Source organism: Alosa alosa, chromosome 8, assembly GCF_017589495.1.
Source record: "Alosa alosa isolate M-15738 ecotype Scorff River chromosome 8, AALO_Geno_1.1, whole genome shotgun sequence".
Lineage (NCBI taxonomy): Eukaryota > Metazoa > Chordata > Actinopteri > Clupeiformes > Clupeidae > Alosa > Alosa alosa.
In genome coordinates this window covers 21,354,061-21,377,987 of record NC_063196.1, presented here as the reverse complement: position 1 = coordinate 21,377,987, position 23,927 = coordinate 21,354,061, and the positions used below count along the sequence as shown (strand labels likewise).

The 23,927-nt window shown below is 41.8% G+C and overlaps 2 protein-coding genes across 5 annotated transcripts in view; both read left to right on the top strand.

The window, feature by feature from the left end:
• Positions 1 to 319: 319 nt before the first annotated feature.
• Positions 320 to 13,723, top strand: znf512 (zinc finger protein 512). 4 transcript variants are annotated; one of them, XM_048251245.1, is made up of 16 exons: positions 320 to 497; positions 1,001 to 1,101; positions 1,332 to 1,384; positions 1,659 to 1,714; positions 2,466 to 2,680; positions 4,850 to 4,933; positions 5,446 to 5,550; positions 6,004 to 6,128; positions 6,959 to 7,045; positions 7,140 to 7,238; positions 9,877 to 10,044; positions 10,454 to 10,666; positions 11,201 to 11,302; positions 11,428 to 11,490; positions 11,756 to 11,854; positions 12,109 to 13,723. In XM_048251245.1, exons 2-16 carry the CDS (start codon positions 1,014 to 1,016, stop codon positions 12,586 to 12,588), a joined length of 2,037 nt encoding a protein of 678 aa, XP_048107202.1. In that variant the 5' UTR covers positions 320 to 497; positions 1,001 to 1,013; the 3' UTR covers positions 12,589 to 13,723. The 4 variants fall into 4 exon arrangements, with proteins under 4 accessions (XP_048107202.1, XP_048107203.1, XP_048107200.1 ...); XM_048251246.1 differs by having other exon boundaries at positions 4,838 to 4,933; positions 10,472 to 10,666; XM_048251243.1 differs by having other exon boundaries at positions 4,838 to 4,933.
• A 125-nt stretch (positions 13,724 to 13,848) lies between these two features.
• The window catches only part of gtf3c2 (general transcription factor IIIC, polypeptide 2, beta), a 31,479-nt gene continuing 21,400 nt past the window's right edge, over positions 13,849 to 23,927 (top strand). The window contains exons 1-10 of the mRNA XM_048251239.1: positions 13,849 to 13,996; positions 14,725 to 15,071; positions 15,552 to 15,843; positions 16,700 to 17,030; positions 19,528 to 19,607; positions 20,787 to 20,864; positions 20,976 to 21,074; positions 21,391 to 21,618; positions 22,298 to 22,409; positions 23,019 to 23,136. Of these exons, the coding sequence (XP_048107196.1) occupies positions 14,783 to 15,071; positions 15,552 to 15,843; positions 16,700 to 17,030; positions 19,528 to 19,607; positions 20,787 to 20,864; positions 20,976 to 21,074; positions 21,391 to 21,618; positions 22,298 to 22,409; positions 23,019 to 23,136 (1,627 nt within the window). The 5' untranslated portion in view covers positions 13,849 to 13,996; positions 14,725 to 14,782. The remainder of the gene's footprint in view (positions 13,997 to 14,724; positions 15,072 to 15,551; positions 15,844 to 16,699; positions 17,031 to 19,527; positions 19,608 to 20,786; positions 20,865 to 20,975; positions 21,075 to 21,390; positions 21,619 to 22,297; positions 22,410 to 23,018; positions 23,137 to 23,927) is intronic.

The window sequence follows — 23,927 nt, the reverse complement described above, 5'->3', positions numbered from 1 at the left end:
ATAATAAGTTGTTGTTGCCTAGGAAGAACAGTACAGTGCATTTTCATGCACTGTAAATATATCCCAAATGAGCTGCAAACGCATAGGCTATTCAGGACTCCAAGCATAAGCTAGACTACAGCTGTTTCAAATTGATCTCATTTTCGATGATCCTAGTGAACTCGCCCTGAAGGAGGAGACTGCGTTCCTAGGCCATACGTACCGCCCACCGCTACAACAGTGTTGCTCGGGGGAGCCAAAGGAACGTGCATCTCATTTGTTGCCACGGAAAAAGAGGGCGTTCCCATCATGAAGTAATCGAGCAAAGGGGCTGGTAATGGTTTCTTCTGAATTTGGCTAGCGATGGTGAAAGGAAGTCAATTTCAGCAACATCGATCAATTGTTGTATTTATAATATACTCTCGGGTGTCATGCAAGTAGCAGTATGCGCTACCAGGGAGAAAATGTGCGATAGCACAAAAAGACGACAGGAACCGTAGCCACTTAAGGGGTGTGAGGTAGGGTAGACATGTCACATTGTGGCTAACCTAGCTCTGCATTTTCCAAAAAAATGCATCGGTTTGCACGTGTTTCTTTTCGGGTTGTATGCAGTGGGACATAACAAGCTTGTGCTGCATCACATAGCGAACCAAATGTTTTATATTTCCAAGGGAGTGTAAGCTAATGGTCAGTATGTGAACCCCAATGTCGCTATCCCATGGAAAAGGCTACTCGGTCGGCGGACAATGATGGTGGCTGAGCTTTCTACACCGTGATCGTCGTTCTGCAACGGAATAAAATAGTTCAGATTGTGAAGTCCTGGGTTGTTTGATTACTGCATCTTTAGAAGTCAAGGGTAGACAACCTGACATTATCTATTGTGCAGTGGCCTGTATTTCAAACAGAACAATGCAGACACTGCTAAATGTGTAATTGTTACTTGTTGGATTGCTTTGATGCTTTGCAATGACATTTGAATCCAAAAATAGAGCTATTCTCTGACCTTTACTGTTTTGTTTAGGTCCAAAGAGAACATGGATCACATACACAACAACATGTCTGTCACGTATGTGACCACAAAAAAGAAGATCCCCAGGCCACAATTAAAGCCCAATGCACAAGGTAATCTTGTGCAGTTGTCACTGCTTATGAATGTTCTTTTCTTTTCTGTTTTTAACTAATCAGCAACTGTCAACTAGGCCTTTTTTTTCTTTTGTTTTTCTAAAGGAATTTAAAGATGTTAATGACATTGACATTTATGTGTTGATATATTGCTTGGCAACATGCATTACAAATATAAAATATGATCTACAATGTTGCTTAAAATGGACCTGTCGTTAATTTCACCATAGTTCCCAAGACATTGGACAGGGACTTCGAATCAGGGGGGATTGGACCATCCAAGGTAAATGACCACTTTACTGAAGACTTAGAGAGCAGAAATACCCAAGGGTCCCCAAAATGATCATTTAAACAAATACATTGACCCTCTGAGCTGACTGCAGGCATTGCTGTTATATCACTGCAAATCATAACTTACCTGCCTCCCATTATTATCTTCTAATTGCAAGACAATCATTAAGACAACATGACATTAACCACAGACTTCTTGATGTTCAAAGAGAAACCCAACCCTTCTAGAACATAATATTATTTACTGCAACCTCTTTTTTTTTTAGATTGAGGCATGTTCTCAGAAGACTCAAAACATAAAGAGGACATACGCAAGAAAAAAGTGAGTGCATATATTTTAACCACTATCCCTTGGCCCAATGTCACTACTTTTATAGTGTTTTATTTTAAAGGCATCCTATGCAAGTATTTTACCATATTAATATAACAACTTTAAAGTCATGTTTATTGTAAACTAACTTGCAATAGGGAGAATAGAGCCCCTTCCCAGATATAAAAATGCAAGAAAAATTCATGAATCAATCAAACGTCATTAATCAATGACAAATGGTGGCTAATAAGATAATGAAACCAGACATATAATGATGGGTAGACTGTAAAGACAATATATAGCCTATTGACAAACACCAGAAGAAATCTAGACTATTTAGGGGCAAGTGGCTGGTTGCGTGTCAAGGCTCAATCTTTGAAATTGAAGTAAATTCGGATTGGCCCATGGATCTGCTAATTTTTCCAATCCCCGATCCAGCTATTTTGTCAATATCGGGGTCGATATCCGATCCAAATATCGGATCGGTGCACCCCTATTTACAACAGTTGTGTAAAATACAAATACTCTGCAGCTATAGAGGGAGCCCAGTAACAAATAAAAGTGCATCTGCATCGTATTGCTTTAATAATAGACGTGTAATAAGGTAGTATATTCTACCAAATATAAGCAAACAACAATGCTTAGAGTTTTGCATTGCCTAATAGTGAGTAATTGAATTTAGCATGCTCTTTTTTTGCTCTAGACAACCAGCTATAAGATAATGACTGGTCCATATCCCTATGTGCTATGGTGTCTCCCACAGGTACCATGACCTGCAGCCTGTCTTCATGAGTCCTCCAGGGGATCCGACGAGTGAGTCGGCGGCGTCCTGCTCGGTCATTGCCTCCAGCCTTATCAATGGGGCAGAGGAGCCCCATATGAGCCACCTGGGGCACCTAGGCCACATGGGGCACATGGCCTACCGGATGCAGGCCAGAGAGCCGTGCTGCCACGTCATGGATGGCTTGAGGGCGACTGGTAAGGTGCCGCACATACACAGCCTCTGAACCTACAGTAGGAATCCGTACCTATTAGGGTTTTGCACGGCGTGTCATCAGATCTGGACGTCGCCATATTGGAGATACTCGCCTCATTAGAAAGCATTAGGCACTGAAGTAAATCCCTAACATCATCAAGGAAAATGGTTAATTATTGCCGTGTTTTAGGTTGTACCAATAGGTCAGACTGAGAAAAAACATTTGGTGTAGGTATCGACTTCCAAAAGTTATTAAAAAACCAGGGAGAAAGGAGAATAATGCCAGAAGTTATCAGAAGAAGGGGGCGCTTGTGGTTGAATTTGATACTTCGTCTCCCTCACCCAACTCATATGGATCTGCGCTGCCAATAAACTGTAATTTCTCGAAATATCGCGCCTTTTCTTGTGGTTCAAGTCCTGCCCTATATGCCTTTGCATCTTAAACGCATTTTGATGAGCTTTTCTGTTGTTTAGACATGGCTACAATCACGTAAGATATCCAAAGTGCATAATACTCCATTGTACTTCATTCACGGAGTATCGCCAATATGGCCGCGCATGCTGGGTTACCATGGCTACCGGCCAGAATGTGACGTCCGTGCAAACCCCTAATCTGATCTGAGTGTGGATTCAGGGACTGTTGAGAGGTTGTATTGGCTACCTTATTGACATTGTATTACGTGACGGCTTATGACTAAACATGCAATTAAGTGTTGCATGTTTCAGGGAGCAGCATGATGAATTGTAGTTTATTTAAAAAATATGGACCAATGTGAATACTTGGTGTATAGAGGGTCCAATAGTATGTACCGGTAGTAATACCCCCTTAGAGCACCTTACCATACCTTACTATGCACAGAGAATCACAGGCTCAGTCCCTGCCTCAGTCATTGCAAGCGCCTCTGATTTATTAATCACCACTATGTGGATACTGTTTTTAGAATTGATTTAGATTAAGTGTTAGTATAATTTGTATTTTTGTAATTTGTATTTTAGTATATTTTTATATATTGTATTAAGTGTTTAATTGTATTAAGTATAATTTGTATTTTAGTATATTTAGCATATTCTTTATCTTCTACTGTCCTTACTGCTTAGTTGTGTTTTTATATTATATACTTTAATTACTCTTTCTGCTGTTAAAGAATGTGTTTGTGTTGTATGTATGCTGCTGCTGAGACCTTGAATTTCCCCTGGGGATCAATAAAGTATCTATCTATCTGTCTATCTATCTATCTATACTATGTATTATCACCCAGAGAGAAGAAATGCTGTTTTCTGATTGGCTGGTTGGGTGGCTATTTATTCGGAATAATGGGATCTGGTAAAAAAAAAAAAAGTTTAATAACCGTTCTGTATAAATATTTATGCATGGTTACTACTGTATAACAACCATAGTAGGACGACGGTTGAGCCTGGAAGCAGGCTTCACAATGGAATCAACTGTAAACAAGCTAACTGTCCATGCTATCGCTGAAAGTTGTGCAACAAACTGAACAAGTCTGTTTTTTTTTTTTTTTAAATGGAACCGCTTGTTTCCTTTGCGTCCTAGGCTATAAAGGCATGACTATTGGCTATAGGGGCAACTGGGTGATAAGCGGGATAACAGCCTTCGAGGTGTCCTGTTATACGGATGTAATGGACTTGGGTAGAGGAAACCTGCTGTGCGTTGGGGAGTTCTTTGCATCTCGCCCTTGTCCATTAATTCCGTATAACAGGACACCTCGATGGCCGTTATCCCTTACATAGTTGGTAAGTGTTATATAGCACATATTTTATGCACAAGTCATAACAAGCAATCAAAAAAATTAGTTTGTTGGTTAAATTTAACCAGCTGAAATGTCCATGGGCAATGATGGTGACTCATAAATTCAAGCACAAATTGACACAACAAAACTTTTTTTAAGGTGAGTACAGAGTAAAGGTGTGGAACAGTTTATCGGTAATGTAACTGACTCAAGTGGAGTTTTGAATAGTCCGGTCAGCTTAGTGAAAACAAGACAGAGGAAGTAGCTTTTGATATAAACTGTGGCAATATCTAAACAAATTACACGCCACACTCTTTCTTCTAAATATTAACATGAGGATATGTTCAAGATTAACTGCAGTGTGTACTAGTAATAATTTTTCCCGGTCTTGAAATACATCTCTGACTGCAGGTTCTCGTGTAGGTGGTGGCATGAAGAGGAAGCAACCCGTAGAGGAGCCGTGCCGGTCCCCAGTCACAAGCCTCCCAGGTGTTATACGAGAGTCAGGTATTGCTGTTATAGGCCACGACGCAGCATCAATACATTATAACAAATAAAAGAGGATGGGTGATATATGATATGTACATAATATATATGTGATATGTGGTGTAAATATATGTGATATACACTACTCACAAAAAGTTCGGCTTTCGGGTGAAATTTCAGGATGAACCTAAAATCCACTATAACCTTTACAGGTGAACTTAATGTGACCTTCTCTAAACCTTTGAAAGTGCAAATCCAACAGTTCAATTCACATTAAACATTAAACATTAAATTTCACCCAGGCCCCAGCTGTGGCGCAACTGGCTGGGGCACCTGCACCGTATGCCGGCAACCCGGGTTCGATTCCCGCCCCGTGGTCCTTTCCGGATCCCACCCCGCCTCACTCACTTCCTGTCGTTCTCCACTGTCCTATCTGATTAAAGGCATAAAAAGCCCAAAGCCCAAAGTGCTCTTGCTCCTTCTCTTCAGTTACTCCATAACTAATGTGTGATGTTCTTTATTGCTTTTTACAGTTCTTGTGGTGGAGCGTACAGACAGCAGTCATCTGATGCTGCCATCTGAGGAGCCAAAGCCGAAGATCTTCACCACAAAGAAGGAACCGCCGACTTATCCACCAGGTGCACCAGCAATGCTTAGCCAAAATGTCTCTCAAATGCTGAACCAAAATATAAATATATAAGTTAAACACCCCATTTCTCACAAATTGAAGGAAAAGATTATTCTCTATGCACACATAAGGCTTACTTTTCTCTAACTGTATGGAAATTTGCTCAAATCCATATTAGTGGGATCTTCACCTTTGCCAAGATAATCCGTCTACCTGACAGGTGTGAGATTATCAAAAGGTGCTGATTAAAAGGCCTGATTATTGCACAGATGTGCCTTGGGCTGGTCATAGTAAAAGGGCACAAATGTGCAGATGTGTCACTCAACATAATGCCACAGATGTTGCAAGTTTGGGAGAGTGGGCAATTGGCATGCTTACAGCAAATTTCTTTGTATCTCAAAGTGCCTTTCAGGCACCGTAGATGTGAAATCCTGGCTTTTGAACTGTATGTATCATGGTATAGGGAGTCAGGAAGAGAGGTGGCAGTTGCAGATCTTGGGGAAGGGAAGAGTCACGTGTCCCAAGTGCAAATCGGTTGGAAGGAAGACAGTCGAGGGTCTAAAGAAGCACATGGAATCGTGCAATATGGTAGGCACTGCAAGCACGACTTACACCGTGAGCACATTACTGATAATGTATTCATTCATGGTTTATTCATGGACAGAAATAGTGTTCTGGTCTGGGGTCAATACAAGGATTGGGTAGATTGGCTTGCAAAAGTTCCCATGTTCCCAAAATGTTCCCATTTCTTTCATAATGCCATTAGTTGCTAGCCTGGAAGCTAGCCCGAATGTAACCCCCGCCCACAAAATTTGAGGTCAGTAAATTTGGTCTGGTTTCATTGACAAGCCTCTTCGAAAACTTGACAACTGTGCGGACCAATCAAATAGTCAGGGCAGGCTTTATAGGATGATGGATAGATGAGCAACTATAGATATGTAAGCAACAGTGCCAAGTCATTCATGCTTCGGATTCATGCTGAGCATGCTTCGGTTGATCTTGTTTAGTCTACAACACAACGATTGTCGCTGGAGAAGTGTGCAGAGGCATTTTTTGTGTGCAGAGGCATTTTCCCCCCTGTATTGGTTAAAACAAACCCTATAATCATGTCCCATTGGGGTGCAGTATCAGACTCAATTTCTGAATAGAATTGAGTATGGCTACGTCAGGCTAATTAGTTGCAATATGACACTGTAAATATATTAGTTTAGTTTACACAGTTAACTGATCATTAGTTGGAACTAACAACAATCAACTTAATTCAAGGTGACCTTTTAGTAAGGCGAATTCCATATTTTTCCATCACACGTACTCACAAAATATTTCAACTTGTATTGCAAAGCAGCCCACACTCCACCATACACCCACTCTGGTATAATACATTTCATTGCTGCTCACCTAAGACTGTGCCCCCACAGCACCCCTTTACATGTCCGCACTGTGGAAAACAGCTGAAATCCTCAACGGGGATGAAGTACCACCTCATGGCTGACCACAACAACCTGGTAGGGCCTCCGCTCTGTGGGCCATTTCACATGTGTTTTGGATTATATACTCTTGTGCTCATTGTACTCATTTCGTCTGTCCGGTTCTTCTCAGCCTTTGCTGCAGGAAAGCAGTGGGATGGACGACCAGGCGCTAAAAGAGAAGCTCAGGAAGATTCTGAAAAGAATGGGCAAACTGAAATGCTCCAAAGAGGTACGCTTTGTGACCTCAATTGACAGACCTGGAGTAGTCATTTTTAGAATTGTGAAGTTTTAGTAATTGGGGATGTTGTTTTATTGTTATTGTTATTTGTGTTCTTTCCATTTACTGTATGCATATCCCTTCCTCCCTCCCTCCCTCCCTCCCTCCCTCCCTCCCACAGCCTGGATTGTGGCCGTACTTAATACTGATGGTCATTTTGATACCACAGATGAAATGGAGACCCAGTCAGACCAATAGTAGGAAAAAGAGAAAAGAGTCTTATTTACATCAAGGGAGAGACAGCATGACAAGGAAATAGTTAGGGTTTAAGTATCCTTCCAGGCTGACGGGAGATGGTGTTGGTCATCCCATCTCATGTGGACTACACTGAATCAGACTCTGATTAGTGGCAACCTGGCAATCCGTAGCAGATAGCTACTGACGCAGCCATGGAGAACAGTGAAACACTGCAAAGTCATAATATTCCCGCTTATCTAAATACATAGTCACACACAGATATACTGTACACAGGGACAGTACAGATACCATACAGTCATTACATAGAATCTTACTTTTAGTGTCAAAGTGACCCACTAATGAGAAATGCAGAACATTAAACCTCATATTGGAATATTGGACATAATGTTCTATTCCACTTTCTCTCTCAATACTTAATACTTTTTCTATACCCTATTACTTCAACCTATTCTTGCACTGATATAGTTTTTATATAACTTGTCTACATTATTCTCTTATGTCCATATTAATTTTATGCTGGTCTCTAGACTTTATTCTTGCACTGTTGCACTGTTGGACTTACTTATTTGCACCATCACCATGACACACACTCTCATAGAGCACCTTACCATGCATACAGAACTACAGGCTCAGTCCCTGCCCAATCACTGCAAGCGCCTCATGCTTGATCATCCTTAAGAACACTATGTCTCTCTGACACTGTGATCAGCAGCACCGGAGCGCCACAGAGAACTGTGCTCTCTCCAGTCCTGTTCACCCTGTACACATCTGACTTCTGCTACAACACAGAGTCATGCCACATGCAGAAGTTTTCTGATGATACTGCAATTGTGGGGTGTATCAGGAACGGGCAGGAGGAGTACAGGAGCCTGGTGGAGGACTGTGCAATGGTGCAAACTCAATCATCTTCAACTCAACACTTCAAAGACCAAGGAGATGGTGGTGGATTTCCGCAGGTCTAAGCCCACTCTGCTACCAGTCCACATTGATGGGGTCAATGTGGAGGTGGTAAGCACCTACAAGTATCTGGGTCTCCACCTGGACAATAAACTGGACTGGTCAGCCAACACTGATGCACTCTACAAGAAAGAGCAGAGCAGGCTGCACTTCCTGAGGAGGCTGCGGTCCTTCAATGTGTGCAGCAAACTCCTCAGGATGTTCTACCAGTCTGTTGTTGCCAGCGTCCTCTTCTATGCAGTAGTATGTTGGGGAGGAAGTACAAGGAAGAAGGATGCGGGGCAAATTGACAGGCTGGTAAGGAAAGCTGGCTCTGTAGTGGGAGCTGAACTGGAGTGCATCACTTCACTATCTGACAAAAGGACCCTGAACAAACTGATCAACATCTTGGACAATGAGTGTCACCCACTCCACAGCACTATTGTTAAGCAGAAGAGCCTGATCAGCTGGAGACTTCGCTCACTGCCTTGCACAACAGACAGACTTAGAAAGTAATTTGTCCCCAGGGCCATTGAACTGTTCAATGCTTCACTTAAGGGAAGAGGAGAGATAGACTTCTCTGCATAGTCTGTCTGCCTCTTCACCCCCCCCATGTTTGGATACTGTCTGTCCACTAGCCACTTTTTACCACTGTCTTTCTGCCTCACTGTTTGCGTGCTGTATTAGCACATTAGCACATATGCATAACCCCTCCCTCCATGCCACAGCCGAACTGTGGCCACACTTATACCTTTTCTTAAAATAGTTAAATATATAGACTTTATTTCTACACTGTTGGACTTACTCATTTGCACTATCACCATGACCACTATCACCATTGCACTATCACCATGACACTCATTCACACAGAGCACCTTACCTTACCTTACTATGCACAGAGAATCACAGGCTCAGTCATTGCAAGCGCCTCTGATTGATTAATCACCACTATGTGGATATTGTTTTTAGAATTGATTTAGATTAAGTGTTAGTTAGTATAATTTGTATTTTAGTATATTTAGTATATTCTTTATCTTCTACTGTCCTTATTGCTTAGTTGTGTTTTTATATTATATACTTTAATTACTTTTTCTGCTCTTAAAGAATGTGTATGTGTTGTCTGTATGCTGCTGAGACTTTGAATTTCCCTTGGGGATCAATAAAGTATCTATCTATCTATCTATCTATCTATCTATGTGGATATTTTATTTAGTTTTATTTAATATATTTAGTATTTTAGTATTTTTAGCATCTTGTACTGTCTCTATTTTGCAGTGGAGTTTTTTATATTTATATACTTATATTACTTTTTCTGCTGTAAGTGCATGTTGTGTGTGATGTCTGTATGGTACTGAGACCTTGAATTTCCCCTTGGGGATCAATAAAGTATCTGTCTGTCTGTCTGTCTGTTGTTGTTTCCTACTTCATGCTTTCTATTTTTTCATACTGTTTTCAGGGATGCAGTGGCAGCTTCACCAGCATCATGGGCTACCTGTATCACACCAAGAAGTGCGGCAAGGAGGAGTCTGAGCTGGAGAAACTGCTGCTGAACTGCCAGCACTGTGGGAAGCCGTACCGCTCGAGGGCAGGCCTGGAGTATCACCTGAAATCTGAACATGCCCCAGTGAGTTTTTCCCCTGTATGTTGCTGGAATCATACACAAGTTACATGTATGAAAGTAAACAAGTTATATGTATGAAAGTAAACAGCTCCTTAAATAGTTCCAGGAATTGATATTGTGAGAAAAAAGATAAACAAATTATAATGCATTTTAGTATGCAATTTTAAAGAATAAACTGTAATACTCTACTGTAGTCTTGTATTGAGTATACTGTATAGTAGGTGTTCTGGTCTAGTATCCTAGGTTTGCCATTTTAAAAAAGGCTGGAAAATTATTGCAATTTGTGTCATGTTGCTTGTTTGAATACCACTGAATCTGGTGCAGTTGTATCCCTCTTTAACCACAACCAAGAAATTCTGTTGACAGTGACACATTTTGACACATGCAAGAATGATTCTTTTTACACCTACCGGTCGTGACCTGTCCACAGACGCCCCAGAAGGCGGACGAGGATGAGTCGAAGGCCCAGCAGGAGCCCAGTCCAGAGAGGACGCCCAGCGGCCGTGTGAAGCGCATGTCTGCCCAGGTGGCCGTCTACCACCTGCAGGAGATAGCCAATGACGAGCTCAGTAAGGAGTGGCCCAAGAGGAAGGTGCAGCGGGACCTGGTCCCAGACGATAAGAAGGTACCGCTCAATCCATGAATTGACTTACGGCCTATGCAGACTACACGATTTCAGCCCAATTTAGCTACGATTTTGTCGCAGCCAACAAATTTCCAGTGTTGTGCCCAAATATAAAAAGTTGGGAACAACGGTGAAGGAGGAACGTATCTTATAATGTGACATATTTAACGACCCACGATTTATGTCCGCAACGTTCCACGACCAATAGTCTAGCATTAGGTATAATTAGGTGCAATAGTCTATTTATTATTATGGTTAGAATATTGACACTGACAGTATGACGACACGCCACGAGTAGGCTACGATTGGCCACATTACAAGATCATGTAGCCTATCTCCCAACCAAAAGCCATAAAGATCAGTGATCTGAATATTTTTTGGGCACTTACTGCCAGTTTTCTTAGGCACTAACAGTGCTCCCCTCAAGTCTGCCTACTGGCACATTAGAAACAATGCTGTAAAGGGAGAGTGCTTTCAAAATTTTATGTGCTTTTCGGCTTGTTTGAGTAAATATTTCACTGTTTCACTTGACAGCTCAAATATGCTCGTCCTGGATTGCCAGCTTTCAGTCAGGAGGTTCTGCGCAAGTGGAAGAATGAAGTCAAACTGCAAAGAAAAGTGCAGTGCCCAAACCAGGTCAGAGCTGTCAGATGAACTATTTTAATGATTACTAAACTCAATGACTAAATTCAGTGAGTGTGCCATATATATGGATCATGTAAATATGTTAACCATAGTTGTTTTCATTTTCTTTTCCAAAGGGCTGTGGTGCAGTTTACACCAGTGTGTCTGGGTTGAAAGCCCACCTGGGTCTCTGTACAATGGTGAAGAATTTTTTTTTTTTTTTTTTTTACCTTTCTCTTGCTTTTAATATATGCTATTAGAAGTTGTAGTTTATATTTGACAGCTCTACAACTGTGGCCAAACCCAATTAAATTGTTTTGAAATATTTTCCATTTCAAGAAAACTATTGTGTACGATACAATTCTGTAGAACAGAATATCCTAATCTAAAACCCACTGTTTTATAAGTATATAATGGCAGGCCAAGACTTCTCATCCAGATCTCTTTATTATTTTATTTGCATAGGGAGAGTTTGAAGCTGGCAAATACAAATGCCTGATATGCCGTAAAGAGTTCAACTCTGAAAGTGGGGTGAAGTATCACATCAACTCTGTCCACTCTCAGGTAAGTAATGTTCTTCATCAGCAGTATAATAAATGGAGCACATGGAATGACACAATGTCTCAATTATGCATCAACTTGTCTGTGCGTCCACATCCTATGATAACCCAACCATATTTTGTACTGGTAGTGGTTGCACAATAGTGTTATATCTACTGGATTATGAACATTGTGTCAGTAGTTTTCTTACTGAGGGGATAGTTCAAAGTGTCTGAAATTGTCATAACTGTTGGCTCCCCTGTGCGTTACACCACCAGGAGTGGTTTGTGGTGAGCAAAAAAGCCTCCAAGAACTTTGAGAAGCTGCTGAAGACGAAGCCCAGGGTAGTCGTGCCGGAGCCGACTATCGAGCAGAACCCGGGCCTCCGCTTCACGCCGGGCCTCAACACCTGGCAGGAGATGGGTCCACCGGTCGCGGCCGCCCCCTCCACCGTCATCATGGCCAACCCTGGGGCCGCGGAGGCCGAGGGCAAGAGGAAGGAGCAGGGCGAGAATGACGAGGAGAAGGAAAGGGAGCGGGCTCGGGAGCAGGGGGGTCGGGAGAAGGACTGCTACGACTTTGACGGCAGCAACAGCAGCAGCAGCAGCGGCGGCAGCTCTAGCAGCGAGTCGGAGGCTGAGGACGTGGCCATGCAGACGGAGCAGGACACGTGGGCCCTGAAGAGGCCGCCTGTCACCGACGCCCACCACACCGTCCCTCCCCCACTTCCTGCCAAGCAGACCAGGGGTAACCCCTAACTGGCACTCCTGCCCTCCGTCTGTTTGTGGTCCAACCCAGCATCATTGGGTTCTCAGACGTTGTCCTTTCATGTGAATCATGAGTGCAACTTTAATGTACTACAAGTAGTACAGCAACAGTCAGTTTTAACCAACCAAGAGTAACTGTGTTTACTTTTGACACATTGACATCCGTGTGCCGGTGTTTTTTTTTTTGTCTGTTGACTTCAATACAGAACATCGAACGTGAAGTGGAATGTGGGGGGGAGTTTGACGAACTGGTACATTGATGCCCAAATTACTTCTGCTCAATATGTGTTTAACCAGCTGCATGTGTGATGTGGTCTTGTACAGAATGCTCTTTCCAGAACCCATTGAATGGTAGTGATGACCATTGCTGCTGTATAGAAAAAAAAGGGAAAGATGGTGTTGTTTTTGTATAGATAACATTATCAACGCTAATCATCAATTTCTGCATACGAGAGCAGTAGTTAAATTGGCAGGTGGCTCTGGGTGTGCATTTTGTGGAGAAATTAAGTTTGAGAGATTAATTCATGATGAAGAGAAGTGGCGAGAGTATTGCATGGGTTACTTCTTGTCTGACTGCCACGGTGTATGACAATATTGCAATACTGTCGCACAGTCATGAAACTTTTTTTCAACTTGTTATATATAATGTTTTTAAACACCAAGGACCAAAATAAGTCTTTAGACATTGCTGAACATTAGTAAGTTCAGTTCATGCCATATGACCGTGTTATCCTGCAAATGATGAAAGGAATGCATGCATTATTGTGCAGAGAAAGGAAATCATCCCACTGTGCTTTGTAAATCTGTTCCCCAATATGCCTTGTTTCGTCTGCAAAGTAACACTAGAAGACAATTGCATTGACGTTTACGTACAGTTTTTCTTAGGTTGTTGTCAGCTTAACACCGTAACCTCATGGTATATGTCAGTAGCCTACAGGTGGTTTTGGGAGTAATTTCCATGCCCTGTAACAAGCTGTATTTATAATGAAAGTATATTGTTAGGTTAGTTAACTTGTATACTACTTGTGTTTTTTTTTTTTATTTACTTAGAACACATGTACCCTTTTGCAGCAACTTAAGGAAATGTACTTTCGACATGTGTGATTAAAAGGTTGTGTACTGTTAACAATTGTATTCTCAGGGTTATTTTTTTGCTGAAAAACATGATGTGACACCGCCCAGTGGGGGGATGGCGAATTACAAACCCAACATCAAATTGGAACAGCTTTCTTTCGGTAGGGGGCAGCAACGAGTAATAGTAAAGTGTATGGGATAACTGAACAAACATGGCGGAATACATCATCGCGGAAGGTTCGTGGTGCTAGGATATATGTTGAACAGTAGATATTGATCGATTTTTTTTTTATTTCCCCTGTTTTCCTTCGGATGGACGACGAAAGTAAGTACTTTGAAATGTTTCTTGGACCTTCGGGGTTAAGGGAGTTACATGCTACATGATAATTTTTAGGATTTCAACGAGGTCGACAGAGTCTCGAACCGGTGATCTGTCGGGGTAAGGGGCCTCTTCGTGGTCATGGCTTATTGGCTTGAGCCACCGAAATAATGTGCTCTGAGCGAGAAAAAGGCCATGTCATTTGTGCTCTGTATGGAACAAGTGTTTTATTTACCCGTTTTTACACATAAATATACTCTATATTCGGTAATTGATAACAAGCAACACAATTATATGTCAGAGTTGACGTTGCAAAATGTAGCTGACTAGCATGGCAAATAAAGTTGCAATGAAACGTGAAGCAGCTGGGTGATCTTAAGATAACTTGACTGTTGTCTTGAAATCTAGTTTATCGCGGTCACTTCAATACTTTGTACTTAAGGCGTCCTTGTTAAGCTTTGTAGCTAGCTGTAACCCTGTTTGATCATTCATGCTAAAATAATCTAGGCCTAACGCTAATGAAAGATGGGATCAAGCTTTATGATAATGATACGTGAACAATGTTACGTGAACATGAGTTTGACATTAGACGGCCTGTTTTGGCTATAATAAACGACTCAAGTAGCGTGGAAAATACTCGCACAACCAGTCTGATCACAAACTTCTTTTTATGTTGGAAAGTTACATACAGTAACGTTAACGTATGGCTTAATTGACGATTCTTGTTTTCTCAGGTATGCATAGGTAAAACCTGGAACCATCTCGCAAGAGAGGGGGCACTGCAGTTGTTCCATGGCATCCGGTGCTCAAAGGTTGAGCAGACGTAACGTTAAAGAGAGGGGTATGGGTTTGCCTAAAGCAGAGGATCCTGCACAGCAAGCGGGTCACCGCCTAAATCAGAGCCCCAACAAGTCGTCTCTGAGCACAAATGGGGATTCAACAAAAGCTCCTAGATGGACTGCTGGGAAGTGCAGCTCACAAGCATCTGGCAGCAACTTGCAAGAGGCCGAGTTGGCAGCAGAGATCGGCTCTGATGAGGTCAACTCCACTCTAGGGACGGGTCAAGATGATTGTGAGCAAGGTATTATCATACTCAGAACATGTTCAAGGTTGTCTGTTCCTGTATGAAATTATTCAACCATGCCATTCAATGTAATACAAATAATATATTTTTGTCAGCTTCAGAATGATTGTGGATAAAACCCTTTGAATTGTATTAAGCAGCAGTCCGTCTTGCTTTAAGCAGTCATGGCCTACTGGTTAGCGCTTCGGACTTGTTACCGGAGGGTTGCCGGGTCAAACCCCGACCAGTTAGGCATGGCTGAAGTGCCCTTGAGCAAGGCACCTAACCCCTCACTGCTCCCTGCGCGCCGCTGTTGTAGCAGGCAGCTCACTGCGCTGGGATTAGTGTGTGCTTCACCTCACTGTGTGTTCATTGTGTGCTGAGTGTGTTTCACTAATTCACGGATTGGGATAAATGCAGAGACCAAATTTCCCTCACGGGATCAAAAGAGTATATATACTTATACTTAATGGTCATGCTGTTATTTTATTCTTCAAGGCACTCAGCTGATATCTGACGAGTCCACAAATGCAACGCCAGTAAAGAAAAAAGGGCGTCCTCCGTCCAAGGGGAAGGGTCAGCGGAAGCAACCAGTGAAAACCCCCGCCAAAGCTCCCAAAGCTCCCAAAGCTGTCCCAGCTACCCCTAAAGCCACAGGAAAGAAACAGCCTATGATGCCAGTTCCACAGGCCACCAGCACGCCCATGGGCAAGATGGCGCCACCACCAGAGGCCCCCTCTTCCCCAGAGGTGATGCCAGGCGGTCGGCCCAAGAGGAGAGCGGCAAAAGCGTATGTAGTCTTCACTGCAAAGAACTATATATATTTATTCCCTTCACTACAACAACATGCATCACTGCCTGCTTTTCCCTGTGTGTTTCTTCTTTACCCATATTCATAATTAGTTACCTGTGTTGTGTTGAAAGCGCGGTTCAGTTCAGCACCGGTCTTGGCCAGAAGCTGCAAACATTTAGGATTGGAATGCGGGTGTGCTAGCAAGGAGGCTTAAAGCTATGGCTGCTAGTTGTTTACATTACATTTAGCAGACACTTCTTGACCAAAGTGACTTACATATGTCAGCTATATTACAAGGGATCACATTGTCCCAAGAGCAACTTGGGTTTAAGTGCCTTGCTCAAGGGCACAACGGTGGAAGCCGGGAATTGAACCGACAACTTTCAGGCTACTGCACGCCAGCCCAGTTCCTTAACCACTACACTACCACCACCAGCACGTCTCCTAAGGTGTCTGGAGGGAGGTGTACTCACGGCACAGCACTAGCTACTTATTTACTGGCTAGTGTTACACTTATCCCCCTAAATCTCACTTCCATCCGCTCACACCAATGTAGGTTATGTTGTGTTTGACCACGCATGTTTTCAGGGTTAGGGTTTGGCTAACCCTGTCCAAGGAGGCTAAAACCTGTTGGCTAGTGAGTTAATTCACTACACGGCACTTCTTGCTGAGAGATGTATTGCGTATTGCTGGTTTTATGAACACTTCAGTTCTGTATGGTGAAGTTGAGAAAAAAAACAGTGTAGAATTTCTGGTCCCGTCACCTCAATACATTCTCACTTTAACTGAACAAAATAAATATGCATTCAAGTTTCTCTTCTGGTTTTGACTGTTTCTTTTAAATCTTTTGTAGTGCAATTGAGTACCTTCACAGCCTTGTGAAAAGCCTGAACGATACCAATGCAGATTACCCGAGTAAGGACGAGGACATGGACACTTCACCTAGAGCAAAGAAGCCCAAGAAAGAGGCGACAGGCCAAGGGAAGAGGAGGAAGGCTCCTGAGCCAGACAGCGACGCGGGGGAAGACTCTGACTTTGTCCCTGAGGAAAAAGACAGTGACGTGGAGAGTGAGGACAGCGAGGAAATGGAGGACGAGGACCTGGACGAAGAGTTATCTTACCGCGAGCGCAAAACGGCTCCCATTTTTCGGAAAGACTTCTTGCCAGGTTCTCAACAAATACGGGTGAGTCCAGACTCTAGTTAAATCAAGTCAAGTCACATTTATTTATATAGCACACTTAAACGCATTGCAATTGACCCAAGGTGCTCACAAAAATAAAATACAAACAAGTAATAAAAACAACAATATAAGTGACAAAAAAAAAAAAATACAAAAAATAATAGGAATGATAATAATAAACTGATTATGATTGTAGATGAAAGAAGATACAGTTACTAAAACTACTACTACTATAGGTCTAGAGCAAAATGTACAGTAAAGTTAAAGATGGAAGTTAATATAATGCTGAAAAGAAATAGAAATAAGATAAATAAACAAACAAGGGGAGTATTAATGGACATTAAAGGCCAAAGAAAATAGATATACTGTATAATATAGTTATGTCCTCTTTACTAGGTACTGGCACACAGCACACAGTTGGGGTGGTAGCATAGTAGTTAAGGAGCTGGGCTAACATGCAGTTATAACCAGAAAAGGTGTGGGTTCAATTCCTGTTGCCACCGTTGTGCCCTTGAGCAAGGCATTTAACCTCAAGTTGCTCTAGGGAGGATGGCCCTTGTAATAATTGTAAGTTGCTTTGGATAAAATCGTCAGCCAAATGAATAAGTATATATATATATACTCTTTTTAATCATGTGAGGGGAATTTGGTCTCTGCATTTATCCCAATCCGTGAATTAGTGAAACACATTCAGCACACAGTGAACACACAGTGAGGTGAAGCACACAGTTGAGTGACATTCGAATGAGTTGACGGTCATATTCAAAATTAAGAGACCACTGCAAATTTGAATATGACCGTCAACTCATTCGAATGTCACTCAGCAGTACAATACATACTTCTATATAGTTCTGTAAAAAATGAAGAGACCACTGCACATTTTTCTGATGTCATCCTACGGTTGCTGAGTGACATTCGAATGAGTTAACGTCATATTTAAAATTAAGAGACCACTGCAAATTTGAATATGACCGTCAACTCATTTGAATGTCACTCAGCAACCGTAGGATGACATCAGAAAAATGTGCAGTGGTCTCTTCATTTTTTCCAGAACTATATAGAAGTATGTATTGTACTGTATTTGCATTGCATTGACTCTCAGAGGGGTTATCACATGTGGTGAAAAAGTATTCTATAAAATTATATGAGCTCTTGTTGATCTTCTTAGACCCTTTCAAGCCAATAATTTTGACAGATAGATAAATTAATGGATGGATGGATGGATGGATGGATGGGTAGGTGTAAACGTGTAAGGACATTACAGGATGGATGGATGGAGACTTTTTCTGGACAGTCAGGTTTCTCAAGAAATGAGCCATTGCATCCCATGTTGTTATGATTTTATGAGAGCTTAATAACAACTGAAACATCCACACTAAAATGTCATTCAAAGCCATCCTCTGTGAGAAAAGGCTGTATATCTAGCATTCTTTAATACCCTGATTGCCCTATGTCTGGGCCCTAGAGAGTGGGAGAGCTTTTCTGGTCTTCTGCTGGAGAGGGGAGGGAATGTGCGCCAAAGTAACACTCCCATGCTTCAGTCTTTACCTCATAAGCCTGTGTACTACTTCCCTGTGTGTACTGTAGGCCACAAGGACATTTCCTTGAATGGAGGAAAAAGTGTGCTATTTATTAATGATTTAGATTGTTATATTAAAGCAGTGGTCCCCAAACTACGGCCCGCCACCTCATTTTGGGTGGCCCCCCAAAACATGTCCGTGATAGCATCTGGCCCGCATGGGAGTACGACATCGTCAAACTATAACCTCCGTAATTTCCCCCATTCATTCTCTATGGCGAGTCTTAACAGTACACATGTAATACTCTTTATGTCCACTGGTGGTTGTTTTGGCACTGTTTTGCATTTGCCATCGAAAACGAAATGAAATGGTGCCTACCTGCAAACAATGTAATGCAAACAAGGCCTATGCTGACTGCATCAGTGCCCAAAGTATTCTAAAAGTTTATCAATTAATTGTTAATAACTAACTAACTTCTATTCAAGTCATATTTCTGGGACTTTCTGGGATAATTATTTCTATACTATTCTATTCACTTGTTCAAATGTTCATACAAATTCACAATTCACAAAGTTATCATCAGGTGAGTGAAAGTGGTCATTTCAGATGTTTTTGCCAGCAGTTCATAAAACTCTCATAGTTTGAGAACTTCAAATTATTTGTAGGATATTGCTTAGTCTTTTTATTAGTATTATTTCATTTGAGCTACATTTTACACTGATATGGCATGATGGCAATATAAACACAGCTAACAATGGTATTAAATTGCAGTAGCCTATGATTAAATGTAATGGAATATTCAACTAAGATAGACTGCTGTTGTTCACAGCAATGCTATTTATGGTTACTAATATTCTCCAAGTCTCTGGCCCTCTCTTAGAACCAGGCATAGTGAGCTGGCCCTCGGAAGAAAAAGTTTGGGGACGACTGTATTAATGTATTGATTTATATTAACATAATGTATATTTGTATCTCCTCAGAGACCAGGCTTCGCAAGCAATGGCCTCACCAATAGGCTGATGCACCCTGTGTGGACAGCTTTCTCTGCCCACAAGGAATTGTGAGTCTCACAGCAGTTTCTTTGTGAATGGTAGCAAGTTCCTCTCTGTATTCTTCATTGATTCTTTGTGTGGTTCCTCAGAGGGTTCTTGTCATGTGTTGCATGCAACTCACTGTGTTTCTGTAATGCCAGTAGTTGATATGAGACACATAATATGTGTCTCATGATTGAGCAGATGAGACACATAATATGTGTCTCATGATTATTGCCATGTTCGTTCAAAGTGACATACTGTATGAACTGTTGTGGTCGTCGTGCTTCACTGCTCACTATGAAGCACGACGACCACAACAGTTCATACAGTATGTCACTTTAAACGAACATGGCAATAATCATCAAGTGAAAAAAAAAAACGCATTCAAGTGGAACCTCCATGTGACCTGCCCATTAACGGGACATACCTCAGTGCTGATTAGCTATTGATTGTGTGCAGTGCTGGAGCATTTCACAGCTATAGCCTGAAGTAAACCCATTTGGAGGTTAAAACCACATTCAGGTATGTAGTATGTAGTACTAGTTTGGATTTGTTTGGATGTAGTACATGTTTGGATTTGCCACTTGGCTCACTCCCTGCATACACAGATCTATGAGGTGGAGATTTCGGACCATACATTCCAAAACATTCTGGTCTCCTTCAGTTCAGTCATCTTGCAATGAATTGTGGTATACCAGAGAAAAATGGGCTCTCATGTAGTGTACACTATTTGTACCCTATAAAGCTTGAGGACACTAATATACTGTACAGTGAATGAAATATGTACAGATGACTGACATATATAGAGTGAGTAGTACTGTATGGTGGATGAGTAGAGTGAGTAGTACTGTATGGTGGTTGATTGGTGGAGTAGAGTGAGTAGTACTGTATGGTGGCTCCAAACACAGCTTGAATATTGCACTGTTTGCAGTGCCACATATCTTTATATTTATCCTCTCATGCATGGCGTCTAAACAGCAGTGAGAGGGCCCAGATTGGCTTGTGTGTGAGTAATGTTGTTTACAGGATCATCTTACCATGGGCCTTCGTAGGAGTTCCTTTGAACATGAAGCTATTTCAGTGACGTAGCTGGGCTTGCTGCCACACTTATTTAAAACATTTTAAAAATGCACTTGTCTGAAATGTCTCAGGAAGTAAGTGTATGAGAATATCTGTTGCATAGCTAACTGTATGTTTGCTTTCAGCCGTAACGATAATGTGCTACCGTGGGTCTTCCCTGAATGGATACCCTCGGTGAAGGACTGGCAGCTCCTGACCACAAGGTGTGTGAAATCAGTTCTGAGACTAATTGTTGATATACTTCCAATATTCTTTAAAAATGTAATATATAATAGTGACTTGCAAATGCTAATAGAAAAATCATACATGTGTAGTGAGGCTGAGAAATATCTACCTCAAGAGATGGAATCCCCTGCATTCAAGCTTTCACGGGAGAAAATGAAACAAGGAAGTACCCTTCAGAGACTGAAGAGGTAAAATATAAGTTCATTATATGTTTGACAAGTCCGCCTTGATTAATCATAATATTTTTTTTCATTTTAATGTATGCGTATGAACTATTTTCAACTTAATTGGAATTGATTGTTCCTATCATGCACCAAAGCTATTCAACATGCAGCTTTTGTCTTCTTTTTTTAAACATTACCATTATTAGCTAGTAAACTTAAGCTGCACCTTTCTCTGATGGACCGATTAGCGAGCAGCATACTGTACTAATATTACATTACTGTTCACTACACAGGATCAGCATCCACGTCCTTGTGTCTTTTCCTTTTTTTCTCCCTCCAGATTCGAAGCCTCGTCCTACCACAGCGAGCGGTGGGACACCACCTTCTTCGTCGGCGGCCCTGTATGGTCCATGGAGTGGTGTCCCTGCCCAGACGGCTCCAAAGGCAGCCAGTACGTGGCCTTGTACTGCAACCGGAACATGGACGTCCGCCACAAGATGAAGAGCCTGCACGTTGAGCCCAGCCTGCTGCAGGTGTGGGACCTGGGAGAGCTCAACAACCGCTGCAGGTGGGCCTCTCATCCAGGCTCCCACTGGAAGGGTTGAATGTACAGATGGGAGATCTTTTTACCACAATGATTTCAAAGATTTAGTCCTCAGAATTCCTCAGTAATGTCTTTTATATAGGCAAACTTACTACTTGGCAAACAGTATGTGGAATCTTTGTCAATGTTTCAAAATGCCTTAACTTTATAATAATCACCGTGGGAGGCACAATGGCAAGGGTCATTATCCAAGTCTGGCGGTGAGGGTAGCTCACACCACTCTTAGGTTTGAAAACAGTTTCAAGTATTTTTCCAGGGTTTTTTGGTGAAGTACAGTATATTGCACTATATTGCTTGGCATTGCTTCCATGTTTTTAAAGACTCAATGTTAATGTTTATTTTTACTATGGTGACAGGTAAGTGCAAATGTGCATCCAATTACCAAAACAACAATGTTTTATTATTTTGTGCTTGGTTTTTGTTTATATGCATGTGTTTTGTGTGTTTTTATAATCTGTGCATTTGTACTTTTCGGTTACCATATTTCATGTTTGCTTTCATAATAGCATACTGAACTAAATAGATGCTATTTAAAAGATGAGAATGCTTATTGAAAATGCCAATGCTTTCGCTAGACATACAGTATATATAATGTCAAATATCTGAAACGTCACAAAATGTGTCTCCCTCCACCCCTCCCCAGGCCTTCCAGAGCGGCCCAGGTGGCCTACTGTCTTGCCCAGGACGAGGGTTGCGTGTGGGGCCTTAAGTGGTGCCCCACGGGGGCCTGGGAGCTCCCCTCAACAGCGCGGAAGGTGGGAGCCCACATATTACGCTCTTATTATGCTTTAAAGCAACACCAAAGAACTTTTTGCAAATAACGATGTCCACAGACAAGGTAGAGAAAGTTGCATGATTTTATGATGTATTGCGACATCAGATGCAAGTCAAATTTGTAGTTTCTTATGTCTCAATCCATCAAACTACAGATCCGCTACCCGATCTTACAAACTTACATAGTGCGGTTATAGCCGATAGAAGGCTGCGAAGCAAAGGCAGAAGTGCCCACTGAAACCATTTTGGAAACATTATTTTAAGGTACAAAAAGCTCTTTGGTGTTGCTCTCCTAGAAAGGAGAGAGGGTTCAACCTTCTTCTATTATGTAATTGATGAATGTTGGGGAATGATTAATCAACTGCAAACGGGGGATCTGAAATATTGTATCATTTTCCTCTCCTCTCCACAAAATTTAGCCCATGATTTTGGTTTTGTGAATGCAGATACCGTTTGTAATCCCCAGAGGTTGAGCCCAAACGGTCTAAACACTGATGTTTTCATGCATTTCATGACTTAAGTCATTGCATTGTCCTATTAGATAGCAACCACAATGACTTAAATCTTCCTAAAACCACCTCCCCATCCAGAGCCCTCAGATGCCTCGACTGGGTCTGCTTGCGGCTGGCTGCTCCAGTGGCAAGATCGTCATCTACAGCCTCCCCCATCCCGACAGCCTGCTGAAACAGAGGAAAGGCCCGATGGATGGTAGGTCCTTTTTACAGAACTGAAGAGCCTGGTGCTTGGTAGGCAAAGCATTCATATTTAAAAACCTACAGGGGCAGATTTGCTAAAAAGATCAATAGTTGAGTTTGTGGCGAGGATATGCTATTGTACTACGCTATGTTGCAGAGTTCTTGCTGTAAGTATACAAGACTTGTTGGAAGTGAAGTGTGGGCAACAGCTTTGTTGCTGTTTAAATTACATTTTTGTCCTCTGCCCTGTTTAGGCTATTGAACATGTCAACAGCTCAGTTGTGAAAACAAAATTGTTGTCCGTGCTTTCAAACAATCCTACATGCATTCTGTAACAGGCAATTAACTACACTGCCCATCACCCCCTGACAAGTTGGTGTCACTGGAAGTGTGTGTGTGTGTGTGTGTGTGTGTGTGTGTGTTTGTCTGTCTCTTAAAATAAAGAATATGATGACTTGACTTGATAGAAAGAAAACATACTCGTGGCTCATGCAGTGACATTAACAATATAAAAACCAACACTGAGCTCTAACACCAAAAGGAAGGGGCAAAGTAACCTATATGATTATTTGTGCTTTTGTTTCTTATAAATTATTAGTCAGCTATTCCATGTGACAGAACTGTATATTGGTTAGGGATGTCACACATGAAACGGTGCAGCTTAAACATGAAAATATGACCTTAATAAGAGCAGGCTATCATTTGAGTTCCTGTTAATATCTAGTGCACGATGGGAAATCATTTAAAGGAATCTAGTTGCAGTCTTGCAATCAGTGACCCTGCAAGATCCCTAGTCGTTGAAAA